The sequence below is a fragment of the Schistocerca cancellata genome, chromosome 5 (assembly GCF_023864275.1).
Source record: "Schistocerca cancellata isolate TAMUIC-IGC-003103 chromosome 5, iqSchCanc2.1, whole genome shotgun sequence".
In the NCBI taxonomy this organism is placed as follows: Eukaryota; Metazoa; Arthropoda; class Insecta; order Orthoptera; family Acrididae; genus Schistocerca; species Schistocerca cancellata.
The window spans coordinates 377,463,863-377,491,814 of record NC_064630.1 but is presented as its reverse complement, the minus strand read 5'-3'; the positions used below and the strand labels follow the sequence as shown (position 1 = coordinate 377,491,814).

Below are 27,952 nucleotides of genomic sequence, written 5' to 3'. Positions count from 1 at the left end.
GGGATTAGGATCTTGTTTATTTCAAATTAGGTACATCGATGGTGTAAAAACCTTTTGTCCAATTGCATTTGCTAGCAGAGTTTTATCCGCCTGTGAAAGAGCATATACCACTACGGAATTGGAAGCTTTAGCAGTTATTTGGTTTTTGAAAAGGTTTAATTATTATGTATATGGCTCAAGGATAGCCGTTTATTGTGACCACCAATCACTAGCCTTTTTACAAACTTGTAAGTTGCTGCATCCTCACTTGTCAAAGTGGACGCTGGCACTGCAAGAATATCAGTTTCAAATTATTCATGTAGCCGGAAAAGAAAATATTATAGCTGACGCGTTGTCAAGATCTCCAGAAGGAATAACACCTGAACTGGATGTAAATAATAAGGCAGAATTTCCAGTGCTTCTTCTTCAAGAAAATAATTACAAGTTATATTATATTCATTTATGTAAGATAATGGCTCAGCTTCAGAAGAAGGATCGACGATGGAATGCTATAATACGACAATTCAATCAACAAAATCCTATGGTCAATTTGGAATACTACCGGCTTGTGAATAATATTTTATTTTTTAAATCTGGGAAGGCTGAGAATCCAAAGTGGTGTGTCTGCATACCCGAAGAATATGAAGAATGATTAATTTGGTTTACACATTTGACCTGAGGTCATGTTGGTGTTGTAAAGTGTGCTAATAAGATTAGATATTATGGTTACTTCCCAAATATAAGGCGAAAAGTGCACAAAGTCATACAGAAATGTGTTCTCTGTCAAAAGGCTAAGCCTCACAACAAGGGAAATAAAATTGCGCTTCACTCAATAATACCTGAAGCACCAAGATCACTTATATCATGTGATATTTGTGGACCACTTCCTAGAGCCAGAGGTGGTGTTAAGTACATTATTGGATTCGGTGATGTGTTTACAAAATATGTTAAACTATATCCTATAAAATCAGCAACCGCAAGAGCTGCCGCAGTAAAGTTTGTAAATGACTACATTCCTCATGCAGGGATTCCAAAATCTATAATCTCTGACAATGCGAAGATATTTACTGGATATTTATGGAGAAAATTAGTATCACAACTAGGAATAAAACAGATATTTACATCTTGCTATCATCCACAAGGGAATTTAATTGAACGGGTTTTTCGATAACTAAACAGATTCATGAGAACGTACTGTCATGATAAACTAACTACCTGGATAAACTATTTGACCGAGTTTGAGCAGATTTATAATAATTTACCTCATAGTTCTACAAACTTTACCCCGAATGAACTGATGTTCAGAGATAACGAAAGAAACTTTTGGGTAGATAACTTGCCTAAACTCGAGGACACCAAAATGTCATGGGAAGAAAAAATTCGCAATGCTCTCATTAATATTACGGAGAAAGCAAGACAGCGAAAGGAAATCCATGACAGAAACATCAAACGGATTCAGACTTTCAATATCAGACAGAAAATTCTTTTAAGAAGACACATCAAGTCATCAAGGTTGAAGACGACCATCAGAAAATGGAATCTACTGTATACAGGTCCATATATAATAGTTGATATACCGAATCCTGGTGCGTATTTATTAGCATATCTGGATTGAACTGTAGCTATTGCTGCTGTGAAGACTTGCGGATTATCTGTCTACACGATAATCACCACAGAAGCTTGTGCGTGTGAAATAATATACATTCAGGGAGTGTTAATCTCCAATGAGAATAAGTTTACTGAAACTATATGATCGAATACGGCACTTGCGTGTGAAGTTAGTGTTTGTAAACAGACAGTTCACAGGAGAACAAATGAACCGCGTTAGGAAATTAGAATCAATTGCTACTGTCCACAGATATAAAGACTCGCTGTTTTTTTTGGCGCGAGCTAAATTCTATTCAAGAGAATTTAATTAACTAGCTTAGTGTGAGTTTATAAAATTAGAGTTAATAAGAAAGTTCTTCATTGAATTTGTAATAATGTGTCATTTTCCAGTTGGATTTGTTTATTGTTATATTGCATTTATATATGTTCATGAGAAAATGCGGCATTTGGAGTATAAAAGAGAAAAATTTGATTGTCAATAAATACTAACAAAGATTAATTTCAGCTGGAGAGGTCATGCAGCAAGACTTAATTAAACGTTCTCTTTCAGCAAAATTTCATTTTAATCATGTATGAGTAAGATATAAATTTTTTTGGAAATTGTCTCAAATAATAAAGTTTTCAACATTCTGACATGCTATCCACATTCGTACTTGAAACCAAATTAGGAAATATCCAGATCTACTTCCACATGGTAAAGCCAATGAAAAAAAAAATAAATAAATAATTAAAACCAGGATTAGAACCTTTTGGCTTACTCAAGAAGATGGATGAAATTATCCACGTTTTCAAAATTGTTTTCCGATCTGGAGTTGTGATATTGTGCAACTACAGTATCGATTAAGACACCTAGGTGTGGAAAGTATAAGACGAATGGATTTTCCCATTCCTCAGATGGAAGATTGGATGGATCAGGTCCATATTTGAGTTCAAAATGAATCTGGAGAAATTCGACTAACCCTTCTCTTCCAGGAATCTTTAATAGTTGACCATTCCTTAGACGAATTTCGATTGTTTCATGCCACAATCCTGAGTACCTGTTCCTGAGATTCCTTCTGGTCTCTCAAATCCGTTAAGCCTCCTGTCCGGTACGCCAATGCGACGCCTGTCCTCCGTGCCGTGTCCCATGTTCCTGTTCGATCAGTTTCACCGCAGTTCAGCAAGACATTGATGAAGAAAATTTTTCAGAAGATTGTAAAAAGTCTGCATGTGTAAGATTTTTTTTGGCTATGAGGTAGATTTTATCTTTCCTGTGAATTCTAGAATATCTCTCAAATTTCTAAATTATTCTCTTTCCTATCATCTGTGATACCTAGTTGGGTCTAAGCCTCCAGGTTTTCCGGGGTTTCCCTGTGAAGGCCAGTTCCTGAATAGGTAGACCTGATTAACAACTATAGAAGTCCATCTTCCCTGGTTGTGTACGTGGGATGCGGGTATGCCCCAGTACATGTGAAAGCAACAACTAGGTATCTAGGTAATGAAGATACCAAATCTCTTTCAATTCTTGTAATCAAAGACTTACTAACTTCTTAAAATTTATAGGAACGTATGTTCCACAAATTCTAATGTGTTAGCTAAGCCAATAGTTAGTTCGCAATGTGGATACATATCAACTTTGCTCGCTGCGAGGGGCGATGTAATGTCTCTTGCAGTGGTCTCTCCGCGATATTTTCAGAAATTTTATAAATTATATAACTCAGTACATATCTCGAAATATCTCTTCTTATCTTACCGATTATCAATGCAAAGTAGTTTCAAGCCCAATTATTCCTTGGAGCGTCCATTTACTCCATGGAATAGCTTCTCTGCTATCTATGTTTTCTCTTATGAAAGGAACGAAGGAATTCTTGCCGATTAGTCGTGAAAGGAGGAGGATGTATATGTGTGTATTGTTGAGCTAGTCGTCATCTTGATGAGATTCTGTATGAGAAGGAATTTAATACATGAACTAAACTAAAGTAAGTGTGTTCGCGTATCATTTAACTGATTATTATTGACAGTGTCTGCTTACTACGCTGTGTTGCACGGGATCAGTGGGGAACGTCTGATTTACACTGGACGAACCTGCCGTTTTGTATGCTCAAGATATCCAGTTACTTCAAATAAATAGGCTAACACGGTCTTACCAGCAGATCTCTGGTCTTCCCCATGTGATCACCGAAAGTTAATAATTATTAAAAATGTTTCCAGGAGATCGACTGACAATTTTCATCGCACCGAGACTTCGAAATTGCTTCACTGCCTTATGGAATTTAAGTTAAGCTCAATTTAATCAGGACAGAACAGATTTGAACTGTGTGAATGTGATAAGCCTGCTTTGTGAATGAAAATTCCCTTAACATATGCATGTTTTTACTATCCTGATCAGTGAAGCTAAATCAGGCTGGTGTGAGAGAGGTTTTTAAATTTTAGATCCCACACAAAAAAAAATATTAAAAAGTCATTAAGTGCTCTTGTTCTTAAATACTGGATGAATGCAGTCTGAGTATTTGCAAATGTTGAGTTACCACCGTCTCAAGACATACACTCAGTTTCTAACGAAAATACTTAATTTATTGTGCTAAACCTTTAACGTAAGATTATAGCTCTTCTTTTGCTGAGTGGCTTCCATCTTTTCCCTGAACTGAATAAGTGGCTAGGAGGGCAGCATTTAAAAATTAACAAGGCACTTCAAGAGAAGTGTCAAGACTTATTTCAGTTCATTGGCGGCAAAATTTTACGAAGAGGATATTTAAAACCTTTGCCGCAGGTATGCTAACAGTCTCAATCATTGCTGTCATTATGTCAATAGGAACTGTAAGTGTCCACAACTTTTAATAATAAAATAATTTTTATGTAAACTTGTGTTGTATTTATGGTCTGCCAAAGGTTGGAGAAGGAAAAGGTTCCTGTACCTTTGTGGTGAATACAATTTTGCAAGAAGAATAGGAATATCTTCCTATTATGTACCATACTGCTGCAAAGATTGTTAAACTCCACCATAAGTGGAAACAACAGATTCAGAACAAAAACAATGACTTCCGTGGTTATGAAGTATGCATCAGCAAAGTCAGGACCAGAGGTATGGCTTAAATGAAGATGGTGCTATCAGCAACATGGCAGTCAGTAGTTACCACTTGACTACGGTGGTGGAATGCTCAGTAGGTAGCTCATGGAGTTGGAACTACTGACGTGGATGGAGTCAAAGAATATTTTATTAAATCATACTGCCTCATATTATCCACTCACACATCAGTAATTCATGTGATCTATCAGGTTTTCTCAGCATGATTAATTAATGGTGGTCTTCCAGGTATTCAGCTGAGCTGTTTCCATTTCATGCATAATATTTCGATAACAGGCCCAGTCATCTTCTCCAGCTTCTATGAGTTTTTCTGTTATGTGTTCACTGCCTGGAATCCAAGAATTGTGCGTGAAATGGAACCAACAGCTTAACTGGACACTCAAAAATTATCATTAATGGGTATTTCACACTCCTACGATGTATTGCTTACTATTGTTGTTGTTGTGGTCTTCAGTCCTGAGACTGGTTTGATGCAGCTCTCCATGCTACTCTATCCTGTGCAAGCTTCTTCATCTCCCAGTACCTACTGCAACCTACATCCTTCTGAATCTGCTTAGTGTATTCATCTCTTGGTCTCCCCCTATGATTTTTACCCTCCACGCTGCCCTCCAATGCTAAATTGGTGATCCCTTGATGCCTCAGAACATGTCCTACCAACCGATCCCTTCTTCTGGTCAAGTTGTGCCACAAACTTCTCTTCTCCCCAATCCTATTCAATACTTCCTCATTAGTTATGTGATCTACCCATCTAATCTTCAGCATTCTTCTGTAGCACCACATTTCAAAAGCTTCTATTCTCTTCTTGTCCAAACTATTTACCGTCCATGTTTCACTTCCATACATGGCTACACTCCATACAAATACTTTCAGAAATGACTTCCTGACACTTAAATCTATACTCGATGTTAACAAATTTCTCTTCTTGAGAAACGCTTTACTTGCCATTGCCAGTCTACATTTTATATCCTCTCTACTTCGTCCATCATCAGTTATTTTGCTCCCCAAATAGCAAAACTCCTTTACTACTTTAAGTGTCTCATTTCCTAATCTAATACCCTCAGCATCACCCGACTTAATTTGACTACATTCCACTATCCTCGTTTTGCTTTTGTTGATGTTCATCTTATATCCTCCCTTCAAGACACCATCCATTCCGTTCAACTGCTCTTCCAAGTCCTTTGCTGTCTCTGACAGAATTACAATGTCATCGGCGAACCTCAAAGTTTTTATTTCTTCTCCATGGATTTTAATACCTACTCCAAATTTTTCTTTTGTTTCCTTTACTGCTTGCTCAATATAGAGATTGAATAACATCGGGGAGAGGCTACAACCCTGTCTTACTCCCTTCCCAACCACTGCTTCCCTTTCATGTCCCTCAACTCTTATAACTGCCATCTGGTTTCTGTACAAGTTGTAAATAGCCTTTCGCTCCCTGTATTTTACCCCTGCCACCTTTAGAATTTGAAAGAGAGTATTCCAGTCAACATTATCAAAAGCTTTCTCTAAGTCTACAAATGCTAGAAACGTAGGTTTGCCTTTCCTTAATCTTTCTTCCAAGATAAGTCGTAAGGTCAGTATTGCCTCACGTGTTCCGGTATTTCTACGGAATCCAAACTGATCTTCCCCGAGGTTGGCTTCTACTACTTTTTCCATTCGTCTGTAAAGAATTCGTGTTAGTACTTTGCAGCTGTGGCTTATTAAACTGATTGTTCGGTAATTTTCACATCTGTCAACACCTGCTTTCTTTGGGATTGGAATTATGATATTCTTCTTGAAGTCTGAGGGTATTTCGCCTGTTTCATACATCTTGCTCACCAGGTGGTAGAGTTTTATCAGGACTGGCTCTCCCAAGGCCGTCAGTAGTTCCAATGGAATGTTGTCTAATCCGGGGGCCTTGTTTCGACTCAGGTCTTTCAGTGCTCTGTCAAACTCTTCACGCAGTATCGTATCTCCCATTTCATCTTCATCTACATCCTCTTCCATTTCCATAATATTGTCCTCAAGTGCATCGCTCTTGTATAGACCCTCTATATACTCCTTCCACCTTTCTGCTTTCCCTTCTTTGCTTACAACTGGGTTTCCATCTGAGCTCTTGATGTTCATACATGTGGTTCTCTTATCTCCAAAGGTCTCTTTAATTTTCCTGTAGGCAGTATCTATCTTACCCCTAGTGAGATAAGCCTCTACATCCTTACATTTGTCCTCTAGCCATGTCTGCTTAGCCATTTTGCACTTCCTGTCGATCTCATTTTTGAGACGTTTGTATTCCTTTCTGCCTGCTTCATTTACTGCATTTTTATATTTTCTCCTTTCATCAATTAAATTCAATATTTCTTCTGTTACCCAAAGATTTCTACTAACCCTCTTCTTTTTACCTACTTGATCCTCTGCTGCCTTTACTACTTCATCCCTCAGAGCTACCCATTCTTCTTCTACTGTATTTCTTTCCCCCATTCCTTTCAATTGTTCCCTTATGCTCTCCCTGAAACTCTGTACAACCTCTGGTTCTTTCAGTTTATCCAGGTCCCATCTCCTTAAATTCCCACCTTTTTGCAGTTTATTCAGTTTTAATCTACAGGTCATAACCAATAGATTGTGGTCAGAGTCCACATCTGCCCCTGGAGATGTCTTACAATTTAAAACCTGGTTCCGAAATCTCTGTCTTACCATTATATAATCTATCTGATACCTTTTAGTATCGCCAGGGTTCTTCCATGTATACAACCTTCTATCATGATTCTTAAACCAAGTGTTAGCTATGATTAAGTTGTGCTCTGTGCAAAATTCTACCAGGCGGCTTCCTCTTTCATTTCTTAGCCCCAATCCATATTCACCTACTACGTTTCCTTCTCTCCCTTTTCCTACACTCGAATTCCAGTCACCCATGACTATTAAATTTTCGTCTCCCTTCACTATCTGAATAATTTCTTTTATTTCATCATACATTTCTTCAATCTCTTCGTCATCTGCAGAGCTAGTTGGCATATAAACTTGTACTACTGTAGTAGGTGTGGGCTTCGTATCTATCTTGGCCACAATAATGCGTTCACTATGCTGTTTGTAGTAGCTTACCCCCATTCCTATTTTCCTATTCATTATTAAACCTACTCCTGCATTCCCCCTATTTGACTTTGTGTTTATAACCCTGTAGTCACCTGACCAGAAGTCTTGTTCCTCCTGCCACCGAACTTCACTAATTCCCACTATATCTAACTTTAACCTATCCATTTCCCTTTTTAAATTTTCTAACCTACCTGCCCGATTAAGGGATCTGACATTCCACGCTCCGATCCGTAGAACGCCAGTTTTCTTTCTCCTGATAACGACATCCTCTTGAGTAGTCCCCGCCCGGAGATCCGAATGGGGGACTATTTTACCTCCGGAATATTTTACCCAAGAGGACGCCATCATCATTTAATCATACAGTAAAGCTGCATGCCCTCGGGAAAAATTACGGCCGTAGTTTCCCCTTGCTTTCAGCCGTTCGCAGTACCAGCACAGCAAGGCCGTTTTGGTTATTGTTACAAGGCCAGATCAGTCAATCATCCAGACTGTTGCCTTTGCAACTACTGAAAAGGCTGCTGCCCCTCTTCAGGAACCACACGTTTGTCTGGCCTCTCAACAGATACCCCTCCGTTGTGGTTGTACCTACGGTACGGCTATCTGTATCGCTGAGGCACGCAAGCCTCCCCACCAACAGCAAGGTCCATGGTTCATGGGGGGGTGCTTACTATTATGCCAGTCTTAAATGTGCAAATCATTACCTGCTATCAGCTGAAGTCTTGAGGAGCCATTCCAACCTACTGTCATCCACCCCGAAGATAACATACGTCCCTAAATTTTTACTATGTAGATATCACAAGCAATATAAATCCAGTGACAATCACAACATCAATAAATTGTAGCATCCATAAACTGAACTTGGTTCATATAATTTATGCTTGATAAGACAAGTCTTGCATAGAAAATGAGCTTTCTGCTGATAGCTTTGGTAAACAGCTTCTTCTGTTTAGTACATGGCAGATGAAGTAGCTCTTTCTTTTTATTTCTGGTGTGGTAATTTACTTCTCTGTTTATACCCTGCAGGTCAGGGAAAGTATTACTACAGTTTTTGTATTAAGATCTCAAACTGTTAAAACTGAAATCCTTGAGTATGAGAATTGAAGTGGAATTCCTGAAGTGGAATTGACAGAAGTTTATAAAGATGTCGATATGAAATCAACCTCCAAGTTGAAATTCTTGAGAAATAATATTGAAGTGGCAAAGGTGTTCAGGTTAAGCAATGAGAGAATCAAGGAATTAATGAAAGAGAAACAGTTGCAGGATAGGATAGAGGAATAAAGGCTTAGATATAATGTGTAACAATTTTGTCTGTTGGCACTCAAAAATTGAGGGGCACAAAGTGGGTTGTTGAGCTATGTCTTCTCCTTTTGACATAGCTCAACAACCCACTTTGTGCCCCTCAATTTTTGAGTGGCAACAGACAAAATTGTTACACATTATATCTAAGCCTTTATTCCTCTATCCTATCCTGCAACTGTTTCTCTTTCATTAATTCCTTGATTCTCTCATTGCTTACCCTGAACACCTTTGCCACTTCAATATTATTTCTCAAGAATTTCAACTCATTATGTTTTTATCTCTCTTCTTTTCATTACCCAGGTATCTAAGGCATATATTAGGATTGGAACATACTGCGGCTGATACACAGCCTTTCTGCTGGTTTGAGAGACATCCTTGCATCATATCAGGCTTGGGGCATGCTTCTGATGAATGCTTCTGCTCGTTTCCCCCATTCATTTATTTCTGTCATTTCTTCCCAGTTTCTTGTATCTTGCTTCCCAGATACTTGAAACACTCTGCCTTCCTCAATCGTTCTACATCATTTGTTATTCTAGATGCGGTCACTTCACACTTACTTATGCCAAATTTCACCTCACATCCTTGCACTATTCATTGTCATGACTTATGTCCAACTGCTCCTCCACTTCCTTCTTCTTGTTCCCTCAAATAATCAAATTGTCTGCTCAAACTGTTTTCCCTTCACCCAATTACTTGTGCCACACTGATCATCATCTCACCTATCACAACAATCAAGAGCAATGGTGAAAGCACACTTCACTGTCTCGAGCTATTCTTCTGGTCCAGCCAATATGAGCTCACCCCTTCCACTTTCACACAGCTCACACTCCCATTGTACATTTCTCTTATCCTTCCTATAGTCTGCTTTTCTACTCCTCTGTTCTCCAGGGACCTCCGTGTGTTGTTTCTACATACACTACCATATGCTTCTTCACTGTTCAGGAAGAGCATCAGTAGATCTATTACATATTCATAGCAGCATTCCTGTAGCTGCCGTCAGTGAAAATTAGATCTACTGTGGACCTTCCTACTCCGTACCCATGTTGTTGTTCTCTTATCCTGCCTTCTATTTTTGCCTAAATTTGTATTTCCAGAACATTCTCTTATGCCTTTGCACAACTGTGCCAATCTTGAAGATTGGGCAATCATTCCTTTCTTCCAGTCTTCTGGGGTCCTACTCTTTTGAAGAGCTCATTGCTACTGCTGTGAAGGCCAAATTGCCTCTTTTGTTACGGTAGCCCGAGTTTGTGAGTTTGTGAAATAGCTTCTGGTGCAGTACACCGCTAAGGTAATTTCTCCCTGCCACTGTTACACAGCTATGTCACAGAGTCAGGTAACAGGATAGGAGACCTAAGGTTCCACAACACTCCAACAAATTAGTAGCAAAGTCACACAAATGATTTAAAAAGTTTTGCTTATCTTTGTGACTTGTTGAGTAATGAAGTCTGCAACTCTGCATGTAATATAAAACAAAAATGGCCCTCAATGGTTAAGTGTAAATAATCGTAGGTAAACTTCACAGTACATGGCAAATGCAATTTACAACAGCAATCTGTTGACTTCTAAAAGTTCACTAAACGACATTCCCTGTCTAAGTCAGCCCTGGACAATGATCTAAAACCAAGTGGGTGACAACTGCTCTTCTATCCTCTAAGTAGGCATCCATCCGTTGTCGTCCGGTCATTGGCAGATTGTACTAGGCTGGCTATTGGCTGAGGCGAAGTCAATATCTTCATCCTCAGTGCTGCCAACAGCACTGGTGGAACTCGCGAAAGTGGCAAGTCTCTATGACACTGGCACCAGCTCGCATCTTTGCAACTGTAGTGCTTTTGTGCTGGCTGTATCTTGTTTGGACAACACAGCATACACAATTTTCATCACTCAATGGAGTCATTTTATCCCCACTCCTCCTCCTGTTCTGATGATTTATGCAATCAGCTCATGTAAACATGGTACCCTTCCTCTTTTCATCTTTCTCAATGCATCTTCTACTTCTTCCCATGTTAAGTAGTTTTCCATTTGCAGTTCCTCACCTTTCTCCTTGATTCCTTCCTCCTCGTCCATGTCTCCATTTGGGTTCAAGAGTTCTTCAAAATACTCCCTCCACATGCTCTTCAGTGCCTCCTAATTTTCTACATTTTGGCCACTTTTATTCATCATTCAAATATAGTCCATCATATCATTCTGCTTCTTACTTTTAACAATAATAGGATCTTTTCTGAACCTTCACCATCCTCCTCCATCATTCTAGTCCTCTTCCACCCAACTTCTCTACTCTGCTATCACTCTTTTTCCTCTTTCTTTCTTGTCTGGTATTCTTCTCTTGACTCTGCTGTCCTATTCTTGAACGATACGTTAAAGCCTCTATTCTTCTTCGGCTTGAATATGGAGTATTCCATACTATAATAGTTATGTAAATGCTTTGTAGTTTCTTTGGTAAACCTGGTTATACAGTTCATGTGCTTGAACCAAAATTTTCCTCTTCTTTATTTTTTCTCCACGGCACTGATCCACCTGAGCTTCAGTTTCACAACAACAGCCATGAGGTGAGTGTTATGTTCTGATATGCATAGTGCTTTGCACTTTAAAACTGACATTCCCAGAATTGCTCATCACTGTCTAATAACTGATAACCCCCATTCCAGTTCTTGACATTGTTCCTTCTAAAAATTTGCTACAACTATTAATATAAATTGAACTAAGTAAAAATTATGTAGTCTAATAATGTGACCATAACTGTAGTGCCCACTTTTGTAAGGTTTATTCTGATTACACGAGAGTTTATAGTTCAAATTGCAGTGTTATACTGGTTTTTGGAATCCACTTCACTGCCCTCCAACAGTTATTAACACTTTGGTGATGAAGCCCGAACATAATTCGGGCCACAACACTGTGTTCCAAATATTGCACCACAGTACAGCTCGGGTGAAATTTTTTTCGACAGAAGAGCCACCTATCACTCAAAAACTGGACTCATTTCATATGAGAACAATGTACAGACATCTTGCTGTCTGTACCTCCACAGGTGCTGCCTGTAGTTGTCGATTTCCAGAAATACTTTTAAAAGAGCTGTTGTCGTAACTGACTAAGCCAATAAGTGCTTGGGTTATTGTGAGTTTTGTGCATGAATTCAATAGGTTTTACATTTTGCTGTATTTCTGCTACAGATATGTCATGTCTGTAGAGTGAGCAAGAAATTTTGGAAGCTGAAGAGGAAAACTTCAATGATCCTGAGTCAGAGGGAGAAATATCTCAGTGGGAACAGATTGATGAAAATTCATATTCAGGGAGGCTGCAGTCTGCTACAATTTTTTGTCATAAACATTGTTGCTACAGACACTGCTGCTGTAATTACAATTTACATATGAAGCTCATAATGAGGCAGCATCCAACATGGGTTTTCAATATTTGTTTGGAGAAGACACAATTCACTGGCAAAACACGCAGGAAAAAACTGAAACTTCCAGGCAGATTAAAACTGTGTGCCGGACCGAGACTCGAACTCAGGACCTCTGCCTTTCGTGGGCAAGTGCTCTACCAACTGAGCTACCCAAGCACGACTTACACCCCGTCCTCACAGCTTTACTTCTGCCAGTATCTCGTCTCCTACCTTCCAAACTTTACAGAAGCTCTCCTGTGAACCTTGCAGAACTAGCACTCCTGAAAGTAAGGATATTGCGGAGACATGGCTTAGCCACAGCCTGGGGGATGTTTCCAGAATGAGATTTTCACTCTGCAGGGGAGTGTGTGCTGATATGAAACTTCCTGGCAGATTAAAACTGTGTGCCAGACCAGGACTCGAACTCGGGACCTTTGCCTTTCGCGGGCAAGTGCTCTACCAACTGAGCTACCCAAGCACGACTCATGCCCCATCCTCACAGCTTTACTTCTCCCAGTATCTCGTCTCCTACCTTCCAAACTTTACAGAAGCTCTCCTGTGAACCTTGCAGAACCAGCAGTCCTGAAAGAAAGGATATTGCGGAGACATGGCTTAGCCACAGCCTGGGGGATGTTTCCAGAATGAGATTTTCATTCTGCAGCGGAGTGTGCGCTGATATGAAACTTACAGCACACAGTTTTAATCTGCCAGGAAGTTTCATATCAGTACACACTCCGCTGCAGAGTGAAAATCTCACTCAGGAAAGAAACTGGTATCAGCCTGAATGCAACATACCTCTCTGCATGCCAGAATACTTCAAACTTTCCATACAAAAGACATTTACATGTAAAATTGCTCAAGAATCAACCACACACTTTTTTCAAGGCTAATTATACTTCTTACCACCATTATTTCAAAATTTGCAATCTATCAACTAACTAAAATAAATATGAGGAATAAACCTTGACACTTGTTTAGCCTTTGAGATACATAAAGCACAAATGTTCCAGTAATACTTTAAATGGTGGCATAAATGGCTGCTTTTCTGGGGCCAAAACCTTTTGGTTTGAATACAAAATCAACTTTCCACAGTGCTTTTATTTTCTAATTGTATAAAAACTTTTCTTACCTGCAAATCAACTCTATCCAAATGCGCCTTCATGCCATATACAACTGCTTCTGCTGCACCAGCATCACACAGTGCTCTGCTATTTGCTGGACTTCTTAAGCTCAGGGCAGCAATGCATGCATTTCCTGCAAGTATTACATAAGGCGATTTCTGTAAAAACAAAGTACAGTGTAAATATTACTCTCTTGTACAGCACTGTTTAATACTTTGGTGGAAATAAATGCATGTTGATAATAAATAACCAGCTTAATGTACATGGAAGCTCTATGGAAAATTTGAAATTTAAATCCAGTCTGAATCTTCAGCAATGATATCCACATGGAATCGGAATATTATTATTTTTTTTTTTTAGTATGTGGAGTTCAGAACTCAATCTCACAAAGCAGTCTGATGCAACTCTCAAAAATTCTCGACAAAAATCAACTTTGACATTTTCCGAGGAACTTATATTCACTAAAATTAAGGTGATTTTCATGACGGGCTGCATGGTTCCCTCAGTAGCACTGAAGAATGATAAACAGGTACTCAACAGATTCTGGTTCAGATCTCCCTATGGTCTTCTTTTCTTTCTTTCTTTTTTTCTTTTTCTTTTTTCTTTTTTTTTTCTTTTTTCAAGTACCTACATCATATAAATAAAAAAATTCATCAAATATATGCTAATTAACACATTTCTAGACATCATTTTTTTATAAAAAAAGAAAGGCAATATGAGCAATCCACTAAATTACAGGCCCATATCACTAACATCAATATGCAGCAGCATTTTGGAACATATACTGTTTTCGAACATTATGAATTACCATGAAATGAATGGTCTATTGACACACAGTGAATATGGATTTAGAAAACATCATTCTTGCGAATTACAACTAGCTCTTTACTCACAGGAAGTGATGAGTGCTATTGACAGGGAATTTCAAATTGATTCCATATTTTTAAATTTCCAGAAGGCTTTTGACACCATACCTCACGAGTAGCTTGTAATCAAATTGTGTGCTTATGGAGTATCTTCTCAATTACGTGACTGGATTTGTGATTTCTTGTCAGAGAGGACACAGTCTGTAGTGACTGAAAGGAAGTCACTGAGTAAAACAGAAGTGATTTCTAGCATTCCCCATGGTAGCATTACAGGCTCTCTGCTGTTCCTTATCTATATAAATAATTTCAGACACAATCTGAGCAGCCACCTTACGTTGTTTGCAGATGATGGTGTTTATCATCTAATAAAGTCATCAGAACATCCAAATAAATTGCAAAAAGATTTAGAAAAGATATCTGCATGGTGCAAAAATTGGTAACTGACCCTAAATGATGAAAAGTGTGAGATCATCCACATGAACTCTTACAGGAATCCATTAAACTTCAGTTACGCGATAAATCGATCGAATCTATAAGCTGTAAATTCAACTTAACACCTAGGAATTACAATTATGAACAACTTAAATTGAGACAAAGAATAGAAAATGTTGTGCAAAAAGTAAACCAAAGACTGCAATTTATTGGTAGAGCACTTAGAAGATGTAACAGATTTACTAAAGCGACTGCAACACTATGCTTGTCTGTCCTCTTTTGGAATACTGCTGTGCGGTGCGGGATTCTTACCAGATAGGATTAACAGAGCACATTGAGAAAGTTCAAAAAACGGCAGCACATTTTGTATTATCGAGAAATAGATGAGAGAGCATCACAGACATGATACAGGATTTGGGGTGGATCTTCTCACAAAACTTCAATCACCAATGTCTTATTCCAAATGCAAAAATATTTTGTTGACACCAACCTATGTAGAGAGAAACAATCATCATAATAAAATAAGGGAAATAAGAGCTCGCACAGAAAGATATAAGTGTTTTTTCCGCACGCTGTTCGAGAGTGGAATAAAAGAGAATTATTGTGAAGATGGTTCGATGAACCCTCTGCCAAGCACATAAATATGATTTGCAGAGTATCCATGTAGATATAGAGGTAGATATCTTCTTGTTTCTAATTACATATTGTACACAAAATCCTAATTTTCACTGCAAATTCTTAATTATTGATATTTTATAAAAGACTGTTAATCAATTTCAATTTTTTTTAAATATAGACAATACTAACAATCTTTTATAAATAATCATAATTAAGAATGTACAGTTGCACATGGCACACATTTTTCATAAAAAGAGACTACTGGTATTAGATGTGTTTAATGAGCACACATTTGTTGTTGATGATGATGATGATTAAGTGTTTAAAGGGACAAAACTACAGGGTCATCATTCCCTCCTTATCATGAGAGAAACATCTGAAAATGTAAGATGCTAAGAAAATGGGGACATGGGCTGCTCAAGCTGTATAAGCAAGTCAAAGAGTTTAAAAGGGTGTGATGGTAACTGTAACACAGTAGATAGAAGAAAATAGAGATAACCCAGGCAACATCTTGCACAAGAGGGTCTAAAGGCACAACAAGACGACAGGGGAAGAAAGTAACATGCAGTTGCTTGGAGAGTACCTTTCACAGGGGGAGGTTCTCACCCCCCCAACCACCCCAAGCACTGGAAGTGGAAGAGTATCATAGGTTAGAGTAAAATCCGCTCTCTCTCAGGAAATGCAACACTTTAGAGGTGGCCGTTACGTCATCAGCAAGCATCTGGGTTAGTTACGTAGGCAAGCTGAGAGCGTGCTGCAGATCAGCCAGCAGGGGGAACTCAACAAGAATACGTGCTATCATCAATAGACTACTTCAGCTGCAGTGAGGAGGATCCTCCTGATGCAGAAGGAACTCATGGGTGGGTCTTGTGTGACTGATGCATAGTTGGCAGAACACAATTGCATCTTTCTTAGAGGCCCTGAAAGATGTATGCCACACCTTATTGAACCCTTTTTTCACTCTCAACTTGTTTTTCATTGTAGCAGCCTACCACTCCAATTCCCAGAGCCTCAAAATATTGCATTGAAGTTGTAATCTTAAGTCTGTGCCCAGTATCCCAACACCAAGTTGGTCTCCTGTAGTTGCATCTTTAGCAAATGGTTGACTAATTCATTTCCTGGAATGCCTTCATGGTTTTGTGTCCAGATGGATATCACTGCCTTTCCAGAGCTGTAGAGGTCAGTCAGTAGGTCCTGGATGTTAGCAACCAAAAGATTTTTGGGGTAGCATAAAGACATGCCTTTTGAGCAACTTGTGGAACCGCTACAGATCAGAAAGTTCGCTGAGGCCTAGTATTTGATGTACTGCAAAGCCTGAGAGGTGACAACCAACTCTGGAGTGTACACACTGCAGGCACTCGTGTCCCTTGCATGTGCAAAAGCATAACCGACCCTGTTACCGACTTTCGATCCGTCTGAGTAGACACATACTGAATTAGAATGATTGTGGAGGATTGAAAGAAACAGGTGTTAGAGAAGGGTAGGATCAGCATAATTTTTGGGGCCACACAAATGGCCTATCCATATCACAGGACAGTGTACAGCCCACGGGTGAGAGAGGGGGAGGGGTGTCGAGGGGGAGCTTTAGGAACACTGACTACGAAGACTGTTGGAGGCCCTCCAGTAGAATATCGAGTGGGATCCCAGCTGGTCTTCCCAGTTTTGCGCGATGCGCCAACAGTCTCAACAGCTGGTTGTGGAACAGAGTTGAGCGATGTGTGGGTGGTCATCTGACAGATTGTGACTGCGTAACTTGCTAGAAGCTACTGTCTTCTAACCGGTAATGATGGGGCACCAGCTTCCACCAGGAGCCTGTCAACAGGGCTCATACGCAAGGCTTCCATTGCCAACAGCACGCTAGTGTGGTGAACAGGGTCCAGCAGGCCCAGTACGGCTGGTACTGCTGACCCGTAGGCAACACGTCCGTAGTCCGAGCGGGATAAAATCGGCACTTCGTAAAACCTCAGAAGAACTGTGTGGTCCACGAACCACAAGGAGTAACTAAGAAAATGGAGAGCATTCAGCTCCTTCATTCGAGTTTCCTCGAGTCAGAAGACATGCGGCAGCCAAGTTAGCTTGCGGCCAAATAAAATACCTAAGAACTGGAAAGTTGCAACAACTTCATATAACTGGTCACCAAGATAAACTTCTGGGTACAGGTCCACAGTCCAGAGTCAACAAAAAAGTATAACTCACGATTTCCCTGGAGAAAATTGATAGCCGAGATTCAGGGGACAATCATGAACTCTCCAGACATCTCCCTGAAGTTGGCACTTAGCAGTGTGCAGCGATGCAGAGGCATCATACAGGCAAAGATCGTGCACGTACAGTGACGGACAGACTGTGGGGCCCACAGCATTTACAATACCATTGATGGCGATAGCAAACAGCGTTACTTTCAGAACCGATCCCAGAGGGACTCCAGTTTCCCTGCACATATTGGTTGCTGAGAGTCAAACCTACCTAGAACTGAAAAGACCGGGGAGCTAGGAAATTCTGGATGAAACTAGGTAAACTGCCCTGGAAACTCCACTCATTCAGTGTAGATAAGATGTGACGTCACCATATGGTATTGTATGCCTCGTGTAGGTCAAAGAACACAGCACGGCACACTGCGGATTCCAAACGAGACAGGTGATCTGTGATGGACCCAAACGCCACTTTGGAATCATGATATGTGCCCTCTGGTTTCAAGGCACCAACAAAGACAAAGGTTGACCATTCATTCGGTAGCTTACGCAGCCCACTTGCCAGAGAGATTAGCCGGTACTTAGTTACAATATGTAGGTCCTTTTCCAGCTTCAGGACAGCAGTAATAATACATTCCCGCCATTGAGAGGGAAATACTCCCTCCTGCCAAATGCGATTAAAATTCCTGAGGATATGTTTCATGCTGTCGGCATGAAGATGTCTGAGCATTTGGTTGTGTATTTTGTCAAGTCCAGGGGCCGTACCGTGACACTCTGCCAAAGTGCTGCAAAGCTCCCATTCAGTAAAAGGGCCATTTATGATGGAGAGCCGTGCGCATGGACATATAGCAGGCAGCACTCTTATAAGGTGTTTCTGGGTCAGGAAAAGAGGATGGTAATTACTGGAAGCGGATACTTCAACAGACTGTGCTGCAAAATATTCGCCAAGTACCATGGGATCAGTGCAGATGTTACCATTGACAAAGATGCCAGGAACTGCCATGGGTGGTGGATGGCCGCAAATGCAGAGGAGTTTAGCCCATTGTTGGGACAATGGGGTGTGGGATCGCATAGTTCAGACATATTGCTCCCAACACTCCTGCTTCCTTTTCTTTCTTAAAAACCACGCTTTCACCCAGAGTCTCTTGAATGTTATTAAATTATCCATAGACAAATGGTGATTGTGCCGTTGACGCGCACTGCAGTGTTCCCTGATAGTTGCGGCTACATCTTCAGATCACCATGGCACCAGCAGTCTTCGGGATGCGCTAGAGGAGTCGGGAATTGTTGCTGCTGCATCATGGGTAATAGCATCAATAGTATCCTGTACCAATTTGTCGATATACATCACACGACTGGCTGCAAAAGAGGCTGCAGAGGAGAAAGCCTGCCAATCAGCTTTCTGAAGCGACCAACTTGGAGCACATTCTAGATGTCTGTGAATGGAGAGAGAGGGAGAACCATAGGATAATGGTCGCTGACACAAAGATCACTATCGACACACCGCTAAATCAGGGGTAAGATATTCAGGCTGCAAACTGCAAGATCAATAGCTGAAAATGTTCTGTGGGCCACACTGAAATGGATTGCAACTCCACTGTTGAAAAGGCAGACATCAAATTCTGAAAGGAGGTGTTCTAGTACTTGGCCTGTGAGACTTAGTGTAGCTGCCCCACAGGGGATTATGGGCATTAAAGACCTGCAATAAGAGGGAGGGGGCAGGGAGCTGTGCCACTAACTCAAACAGCTCATGATGATGGAAAGGTTGGTCTGGGGGCTGATAAACATTACATACTGTCATCTGAACTGACAGGTAGACACAAACTGGCCATGGCCTCTAGTGCAGTGGTAAGGGGCCCTTGCTCACTGAAAAAATCAGAGCGTAAGAGGATACAAACCCCACCAGACACTCTCTTGACATTAATGCAGTTGGTACAGTAGGGCTGGTAGTTTTCCAGAGCAGGGAGGTGTGTTGCCATAAACCGTGTTTCCTGAAGCATTATGCCAATTACCACATAAGTAGCCTTTAAGAGATGAGTTCAGACAAACGGCAAAAGTAGCCATTCCAGTTCCATTGAAAGCGCATTGGAGTCAGGTCTGAGAAAGTGAAGAATGGAAAGGATGGGTGTGATTACTTTGTTACCAGTTTGTGGTCCACCTGATTGTATGATTCATCATCCATGTACATAGCTTTGATCGCTGCAGGGCTGGGGACCAGAACGTCCAAAGTCTCAGAAAGTAGCTTATTTTTCTACTTAACCTTTTTATCCTACTGAGACTTCGATTTGTGTGAATATTTCCCCATTTTAACATCTGAGAGTGAAGAGGACCATACTTTTCTTTGGGCTGCAGCCTTTTGCTGCTGGTCCTTGTCTTGAGAGGGGTCCACCTTGACAGGTGTCCTCATCCCTGACGCCACAAAATGACTACCGTATTTACTCGAATCTAAGCCGCACTTTTTTTCCGGTTTTTGTAATCCAAAAAACCACCTGCGGCTTAGAATCGAGTGCAAAGTAAGCGGAAGTTCTGAAAAATTTTGGTAGGTGCCGCCACAACTAACTTCTGCCGTCGAATATATGTAGCGCTACACAGGCATGCTTTGCAGGCACAAAGATAAATACTGGCGCCAAAACCTCTGCATCAGTAAATAATTTTAAAAAAAGGTGGAAGACGAGCTTTTTTCTCTGCCCTGAGTTTCGACCACTGCATTTTCATACATTATCCAACAAAGTAAATACAAATTCCGTATTGTTCATCTTCGAATGTAGCAGCATTTCAATGTACTACGAAAATCCGACTGGCAAGACTGTTTGGGATGTTTTTCAATATGGCCAACTCTACGTTCTGAATTTTTTCCCACCTGTGAGAAGAGGTGGTTGCTAATAGGAACTTTTATGTATTGTGAATCACATGCAGTATTCTCTTCACCATAAGAATGATACGAATATAAACATTTTCCCATGTATTGTTTCGTGTTTGCTGCTATCTCATTTAAATCCTGTCTGCCTAATAAACTACGAAACTTGAGTGAGACATATCATGTCATGTTTATATTCGTATTATTCTTATGCCTAATAGTAGTACAGTCAGAAATGAAGCACGGCAATTGAACAGATTTTAAAATCTAAGATGACTCTAATTTCTGTGCAGAATGTAATGTACTAAAGAGGCATCTGCAAAGATTTTCAAACGGAGAAAAATTTTCGGTAAACTCTCGTTCAGAACATCTTCTATCGTACGCAGTATATTGTTTGGTTCTTGTTGATCATTATCGAAGAAAGCAGCAGTGTAAGTAACAACAAATAGCAGTCTCTTGCCATTGTTTCACTAATGAGACGATTCCTCTCTTTTGTTTTTTAATTGTAAGCGGCAGTAGCGTGCACAAAAGCAAGCCATGCCACAAGCGGTGGCAGGTCGTAAACACATATTATCAGAATGCGACAAACAATGCATTACACTGTACAGTAATGCATTTTCAGCTTAGAGTGACATTAACACCTAAAACAAAGAGAACGGCGCTTATCAGATCAAAGAAAAATAAGCAATCAATTCAAACCAGACGAAGCACGTGAAAAAGGAAGGGTACCCGTATAAATACAGACGGAGCGCCTGGCGCATAGCAATGGCTACCTGGTAAAGCTTAACTGCTAAGCTTACAACTCGAAGCAAACTACTGTAGCTGTATCGTCATTCATTCGACCTAAATTGTGTCTCATATTACAATGGGCCAACTTTGTTTCGATTTGGAGGTGTGGCCTAAAACTTTTCTCTCCCCTCGAATTTCGAGCCTCAAATTTCAGGTGCGGCATAGATTGGGAAACATTTTTTTTCCTTGATTTCGAGTCTCATTTTTCAGGTGCGGCTTAGATTCGAGTGCGGCTTAGATTCGAGTAAATACGGTAAGCATCTCTGGCTGTACCAATCGAGTGGGAACCACCAGTGCTATAGGTGTAGGGGATAACCAGGGCCAAGAGGTGTTGTGTGAGATCTTGTGATGGTTTGAAGTGCTGACTGTGACATGACAGTCACAAAATTGGAGGCTTTATTAGTCACATGAAGTCTTTCAAACTTTTTCCTTGCATCTTGGTAAGACAGGTGATCAAGTGCTTTATACTCTTGAATTTTCTTCTCCCTCTTGAACACTGAGCATTGTGGTGAACGAGAAAGGTGCAGTTCCGGACAAGGGCTACCCTCATGGGGCACCTGTCCACATGCCCTACATATAGCCTCATTAGAACAGCGGAAGGACATGCGTCTGAACCTTTGGCACTTAAAACATCTCATCAGACAAGGAAAATAAGGCCTGACATCACACCTATAAACCCCGACCTTAACATTCTCAGGTAAAATGTTGCCGACAAAGACTAAGATAAAAACTCCAGTGTCCACTCTGTTACCCTTGGGTTCCTTCTGGATGCGGCGTAGAAAATGGTTTCCACACCAAGCCAGATTAGTACGCAGCTCTCATCACTTCATAGTGTTAGGTCCTGATAGTAGATAACAGCTTGAATTCTACTGAGCTCATTATGAGGGGAAATGGTGACTGGTATATACATCTCCTAACTTGAAGAGGGCCTGAAGTGCCTGTGATTGGTTGGCATGTGATGTTTCGATCAGCAAAGATCCATTTCTCATCTTCTCTATTGCTGCAATGCTCCAAATTGATCTTCAATATTTTCAATGAAAAATATTGGCTTCATTGAAGCAAAAGAACCACCAACAGCGCAGGAACAAACCAAGAACTCTTAGTAAACTGTCCACTTCACTTTCGCCTTGCCTGGCTCTCGTCTTGAGACATGGTCAATTCTGGAAATGCCATGTAGCATTGTACACTTCTACATTAAAATGTTCTTGACTGATGAGATAGCCATTTTGGCACGGTCACTATTAAGCGTGATACGTTTCATTGCTTATCATCCGTACCGATGCCACTCACTCTGATGGGAGGCTCACCCCACAGGCACCGCCCTGCCAAGGCAAAGGCCACTTGGCACAGTAGCCATTGCCCAGAATCTTGGTACCCCAAAGTGGACAGGCACCTACTCCTTGACTGACATGGTGAGGTCACAGCTCAATGCCTGCATTGTCAGAGGGCTACTGCTGAGTGGGTACATGATAACCCCACCACAACAGACTAACTACTGTGCAGAGGTAGATCCACTTGATTGGTAGGTGCAGAAGATAACAGTGCATGGTGGAGAGATAATGCACCACAGTAAGGTGTCCTTCCCCAAACAGTCCACAGTTTGGTAAATTTGAAAAGTGGACGTAAAACCCAAAAATGGGGACCAGAATTTAAAAACCCAAAAAATGTGAGGGAAAAAGCATTTTAAAAAGTGAATAGAGCAAAAACCTTCAGTAGTCTGAAGAACAGTCACAAGACTAAGGTAAAAAAAAACTCGACCCAATAAAAAAGACTCCTATTAGTCACCTCTTATAATAGGAAGGGCTGTAGGTCTATTCTACCCCTCCCTCCCTCTCCCCCAACACAACAGAGGAGCACATTTGTTGAACTCTATATTTAAATGATGTGTGTATTTTTACCGAACAAACAAAATAAACAATAAAGCAAGACCACAGTGAGATTCAAACCAGAGATCCACTGATTGCCCAACTGCCAGTCTCCAAAACTACCAAGTGAGCCACAGGGCCCATCGTAAAAATCATCTTAACTTCAGTGAATGAAAAATTCCTCAGAAATCTGCAAAGTAAATTTTCTTGAGAATATCTGACAGTTGCATTTAACTCTCTAAGTAACTGATATTGAGTTCTGAACTCCACATGTCACAAATATAAAAAATCTGATTGCAGGGTGATCTTGCCAGACAAGTGTGTCACGTTGGCAATAAAAAAGGGTAAAATCTCAGAAAGTGGAGGCAGTGAAATGCCAAATGGACAAGTCGTTAATTGCCACTAGCCAGAAGCCTACAAATACTTACGCATTTGGACAAGGTACAGACAGATAATCTAGAAAGCAGAACAAGGAACTCATGATGATTCACTATGCACTCCATGCTTCACAGTACAATTGACAGGCTGTGCTTGCCCAGAAAAGTTGGCAGAAAGCTTTATGACAGTGCCACACTGCCAGCCTGAACAATAAATTACTGCATGGGCAGTTTTCAGGAAATATTGAAGGCAAAATAGGTAAAGAAAAGACAAGATAATGGCTTACCAACAGAACCCTAAAGAAGGGAACAGAAGGATTGATTTTTTTCTCCACAGGAACAAGCTATCAGAGCTACTGCAGTCAAAGCCAGACTCAAAAAATCGGGAATGGTCCCAAAGTGCAGACTCTGGAAAGAAAGTTATGAAACAACTGACCATATCTTGCGCTGTTGCCGAAAAAAAAACTACTCAGACAGATTACCAGAGAGGCACAAAGATGTAGCACAAAAGAAGACCTACAAGAACTTACGTCACAAGTACCATCTGCTGGCGGCAAGGAACCTGTGGAACCACAAGCCAGAAAATGTTGCAGAAAACAAGCCAAATTACTGTGAGATTTTCAACTCCATACAAACTGAATGTTGGAATATAATATCCACACATCACAACTGAGGAGAAAAACAAAGTGTGGATCAATGACATTGCCACCCAAAGTGATATGAGAACCGACAAGAAACAACTTGAAAAACTTACCAGAAATAAGGATCCAGTGGTTCTTGGCACTGGTTTCTGGGGGTAACCACTTTCTCGAACACCTGGAATCCTTACCCAATCCGTTACCCCCAGAAACCATCCTTGTAACCATTGATGCCACTTCCTTATACACAAATATCCCACACGTCCAGGGCCTCGCTGCGATGGAGCACTTCCTTTCACGCCGATCACCTGCCACCCTACCTAAAACCTCTTTCCTCATTACCTTAGCCAGCTTCATCCTGACCCACAACTTCTTCACTTTTGAAGACCAGACATACCAACAATTAAAGGGAACAGCCATGGGTACCAGGATGGCCCCTTCGTACGCCAACCTATTCATGGGTCGCTTAGAGGAAGCCTTCTTGGTTACCCAGGCCTGCCAACCCAAAGTTTGGTACAGATTTATTGATGACATTTTCATGATCTGGACTCACAGTGAAGAAGAACTCCAGAATTTCCTCTCCAACCTCAACTCCTTTGGTTCCATCAGATTCACCTGGTCCTACTCCAAATCCCATGCCACTTTCCTTGATGTTGACCTTCACCTGTCCAATGGCCAGCTTCACAAGTCCGTCCACATCAAACCCACCAACAAGCAACAGTACCTCCATTACGACAGCTGCCACCCATTCCACATCAAACGGTCCCTTCCCTACAGCCTAGGTCTTCGTGGCAAACAAATCTGCTCCAGTCCGGAATCCCTGAAGCATTACACCAACAACCTGACAACAGCTTTCGCATCCCGCAACTACCCTCCCGACCTGGTACAGAAGCAAATAACCAGAGCCACTTCCTCATCCTCTCAAACCCAGAACCTCCCACAGAAGAACCACAAAAGTGCCCCACTTGTGACAGGATACTTCCCGGGACTGGATCAGATTCTGAATGTGGCTCTCCAGCAGGGATACGACTTCCTCAAATCCTGCCCTGAAATGAGATCCATCCTTCATGAAATCCTCCCCACTCCACCAAGAGTGTCTTTCCGCCGTCCACCTAACCTTCGTAACCTCTTAGTTCATCCCTATGAAATCCCCAAACCACATTCCCTACCCTCTGGCTCCTACCCCTGTAACCGCCCCCGGTGTAAAACCTGTCCCAGGCACCCTCCCACCACCACCTATTCCAGTCCTGTAACCCGGAAGGTGTACACGATCAAAGGCAGAGCCACGTGTGAAAGCACCCACGTGATTTACCAACTGACCTGCCTACACTGTGAAGCATTCTATGTGGGAATGACCAGCAACAAACTGTCCATTCGCATGAATGGACACAAGCAGACAGTGTTTGTTGGTAATGAGGATCACCCTGTGGCTAAACATGCCTTGGTGCACGGCCAGCACATCTTGGCACAGTGTTACACCGTCCGGGTTATCTGGATACTTCCCACTAACAACAACCTGTCAGAACTCCGGAGATGGGAACTTGCCCTTCAGCATATCCTCTCTTCTCGCTATCCGCCAGGCCTCAATCTCCGCTAATTTCTAATTTCAATCTGCCGCCGCTCATACCTCACCTGTCTTTCAACATCATCTTTGCCTCTGTACTTCCGTCCCGACTGACATCTCTGCCCAAACTCTTTGCCTTTACAAATGTCTGCTTGTGTCTGTGTATGTGTGATGGATGTGTGTGTGTGTGCGAGTGTGTACCTGTCCTTTTTTCCCCCTGGGGTGGGTCTTTCCGCTCCCGGGATTGGAGTGGCTCCTTGCCTTCTCCCTTAGAGCCCATATCCTTTTGTCTTTCCTTCTCCTTCCCTCTTTCCTGGCGGGGCGGCCGTTGGTTGCGAGGGCTGGAGTTTTGTGTGTGTGTTTGTGTTTGTTTGTGTGTCTATCGGCCTGCCAGCGCTTTTGCTTGGTAGGTCTCATCATCTTTCTTTTTTTATATATATATAGAGGGAAACATTCCACGTGGGAAAAATATATCTAAAAAGAATATATCTAAAAAGAAAGATGATGAGACTTGCCAAGCGGGAGCGCTGGCGGGTCGATGGACACACGGACAAGCACAGGCATACACACAGGGTTCTGGCTTTCGCAACCAACGGTTGCCTCGTCGGGGGGGAGGGGGGGAGAGGGAAGGACGGGGGGATTTGGGTTTTGGGGGAGAGGGTGGGGAGTCGTTCCGGTCCCGGGAGCGAGGGGACTTGCCTTGGGGGGAGGGAGGGACGGGTTTGCGCTCGCGCATGTCCGTCCGCATATGCACGGACGCGGACGGACATTTGTAAGGGCAAACTCTTTGCCTTTACAAATGTCTGCTTTTGTCTGTGTATATGCGGATGGATATGTGTGTGTGTGCGCGAGTGTATACCTGTCCTTTTTTCCCCCTAAGGTAAGTCTTTCCGCTCCCGGGATTGGAATGACTCCTTACCCTCTCCCTTAAAACCCAAATCCTTTTGTCTTTCCCTCTCCTTCCCTCTTTCCTGACGAGGCAACCGTTGGTTGCGAAAGCTAGAATTTTGTGTGTATGTTTGTGTTTGTTTGTGTGTCTATCGACCTGGCAGCGCTTTTGTTTGGTAAGTCTCATCATCTTTCTTTATATATATATATATATATATATATATATATATATATGTGTGTGTGTGTGTGTGTGTGTGTGTGCGTGCGCGCACGCGCGCACACGCGCTTGTGTCTGTGTCTGTGCGGTTGGATATGGGTGTGTGTGCGAGTGTATACCTGTCCTGTTTTCCCCCTAAGGTAAGTCTTTCCGCTCCCGGGATTGGAATGACTCCTTACCCTCTCCCTTAAAACCCACATCCTTTCGCCTTTCCCTCTCCTTCCCTCTTTCCTGATGAAGCAACCGCTGGTTGCGAAAGCTTGAATTTTGTGTGTATGTTTGTATTTGTTTGTGTGTCTATCGACCTGCCAGTGCTTTCGTTTGGTAAATCACAGACAGAGAGAGAGAGAGAGAGAGAGAGAGCAGGAGAGGATAACTGAAATGAAAATGATGAAGAAAATTAAGAGTCAAAAGACTAAAAGGGAAAAACTTCAAGGTGAAAATCAGTGGTGAGTAAATAGAAAAGAGGATATACATATAAATGAGGAAAGAGATAAAAAAAAATTAGCTGGCAAAGGGAAAGTACACTATCAAACGTACATGAAGCAGAGCTTTTACGATGTTTTAAAAATGTATGCTGACTAGTAATTTTGTCCTTTAAGGACAGCCCTTACCAACTGTGCTACCTGAGAACAGCTCAAACAGTTCTGACTGTCAGTTTCGGTTTGCCACTACTGTATATCAGTTACTATCAAAGGAATAAATACCAACAGGTAGTTATACCGTATAATTTTCCTCCAAGATTACAGTAAATCACTGCTTTAGACAAGTGTTTCCAGTGCTCAGAGAACACTGGGTACATAAAATACATGTGGTTTTGGAGTTTCAAGGGGCAACTTTATGCTGGTAAATACTCTCTGCTCAGGCAGATGACCATCTTCACATGTCACTGAAGAGAATTTTGCTCCACTGCACAAACTACAGAAGGAAGACCTTTGGATGTAACACAACCACACAAAGAATTCCTTGGATCAAGCTGCACCAGCAATTCGTATCATTCTGCAAGGCAACAAAGTGAAGCAACTTCGTTCTCTATAGGTACCAAATATCATGTTTCAGACACTCAAGCCCTATAGCAATGTTTTTAAATAATGCATTTACAAGTGCATGTTAGGGACATAAGGCTCATTCTTACATTT

At 41.4% G+C, this 27,952-nt stretch overlaps 1 protein-coding gene across 1 annotated transcript in view; it reads right to left on the bottom strand.

Annotated features, from left to right (window-relative positions):
* LOC126188919 (armadillo repeat-containing protein 6 homolog) overlaps positions 1–27,952 on the bottom strand; it is a 113,481-nt gene that overhangs the window by 13,205 nt on the left and 72,324 nt on the right. Inside the window, exon 5 of the mRNA XM_049930632.1 lies at positions 13,522–13,671. Coding sequence (XP_049786589.1) covers positions 13,522–13,671 — 150 coding nt within the window. The remainder of the gene's footprint in view (positions 1–13,521; positions 13,672–27,952) is intronic.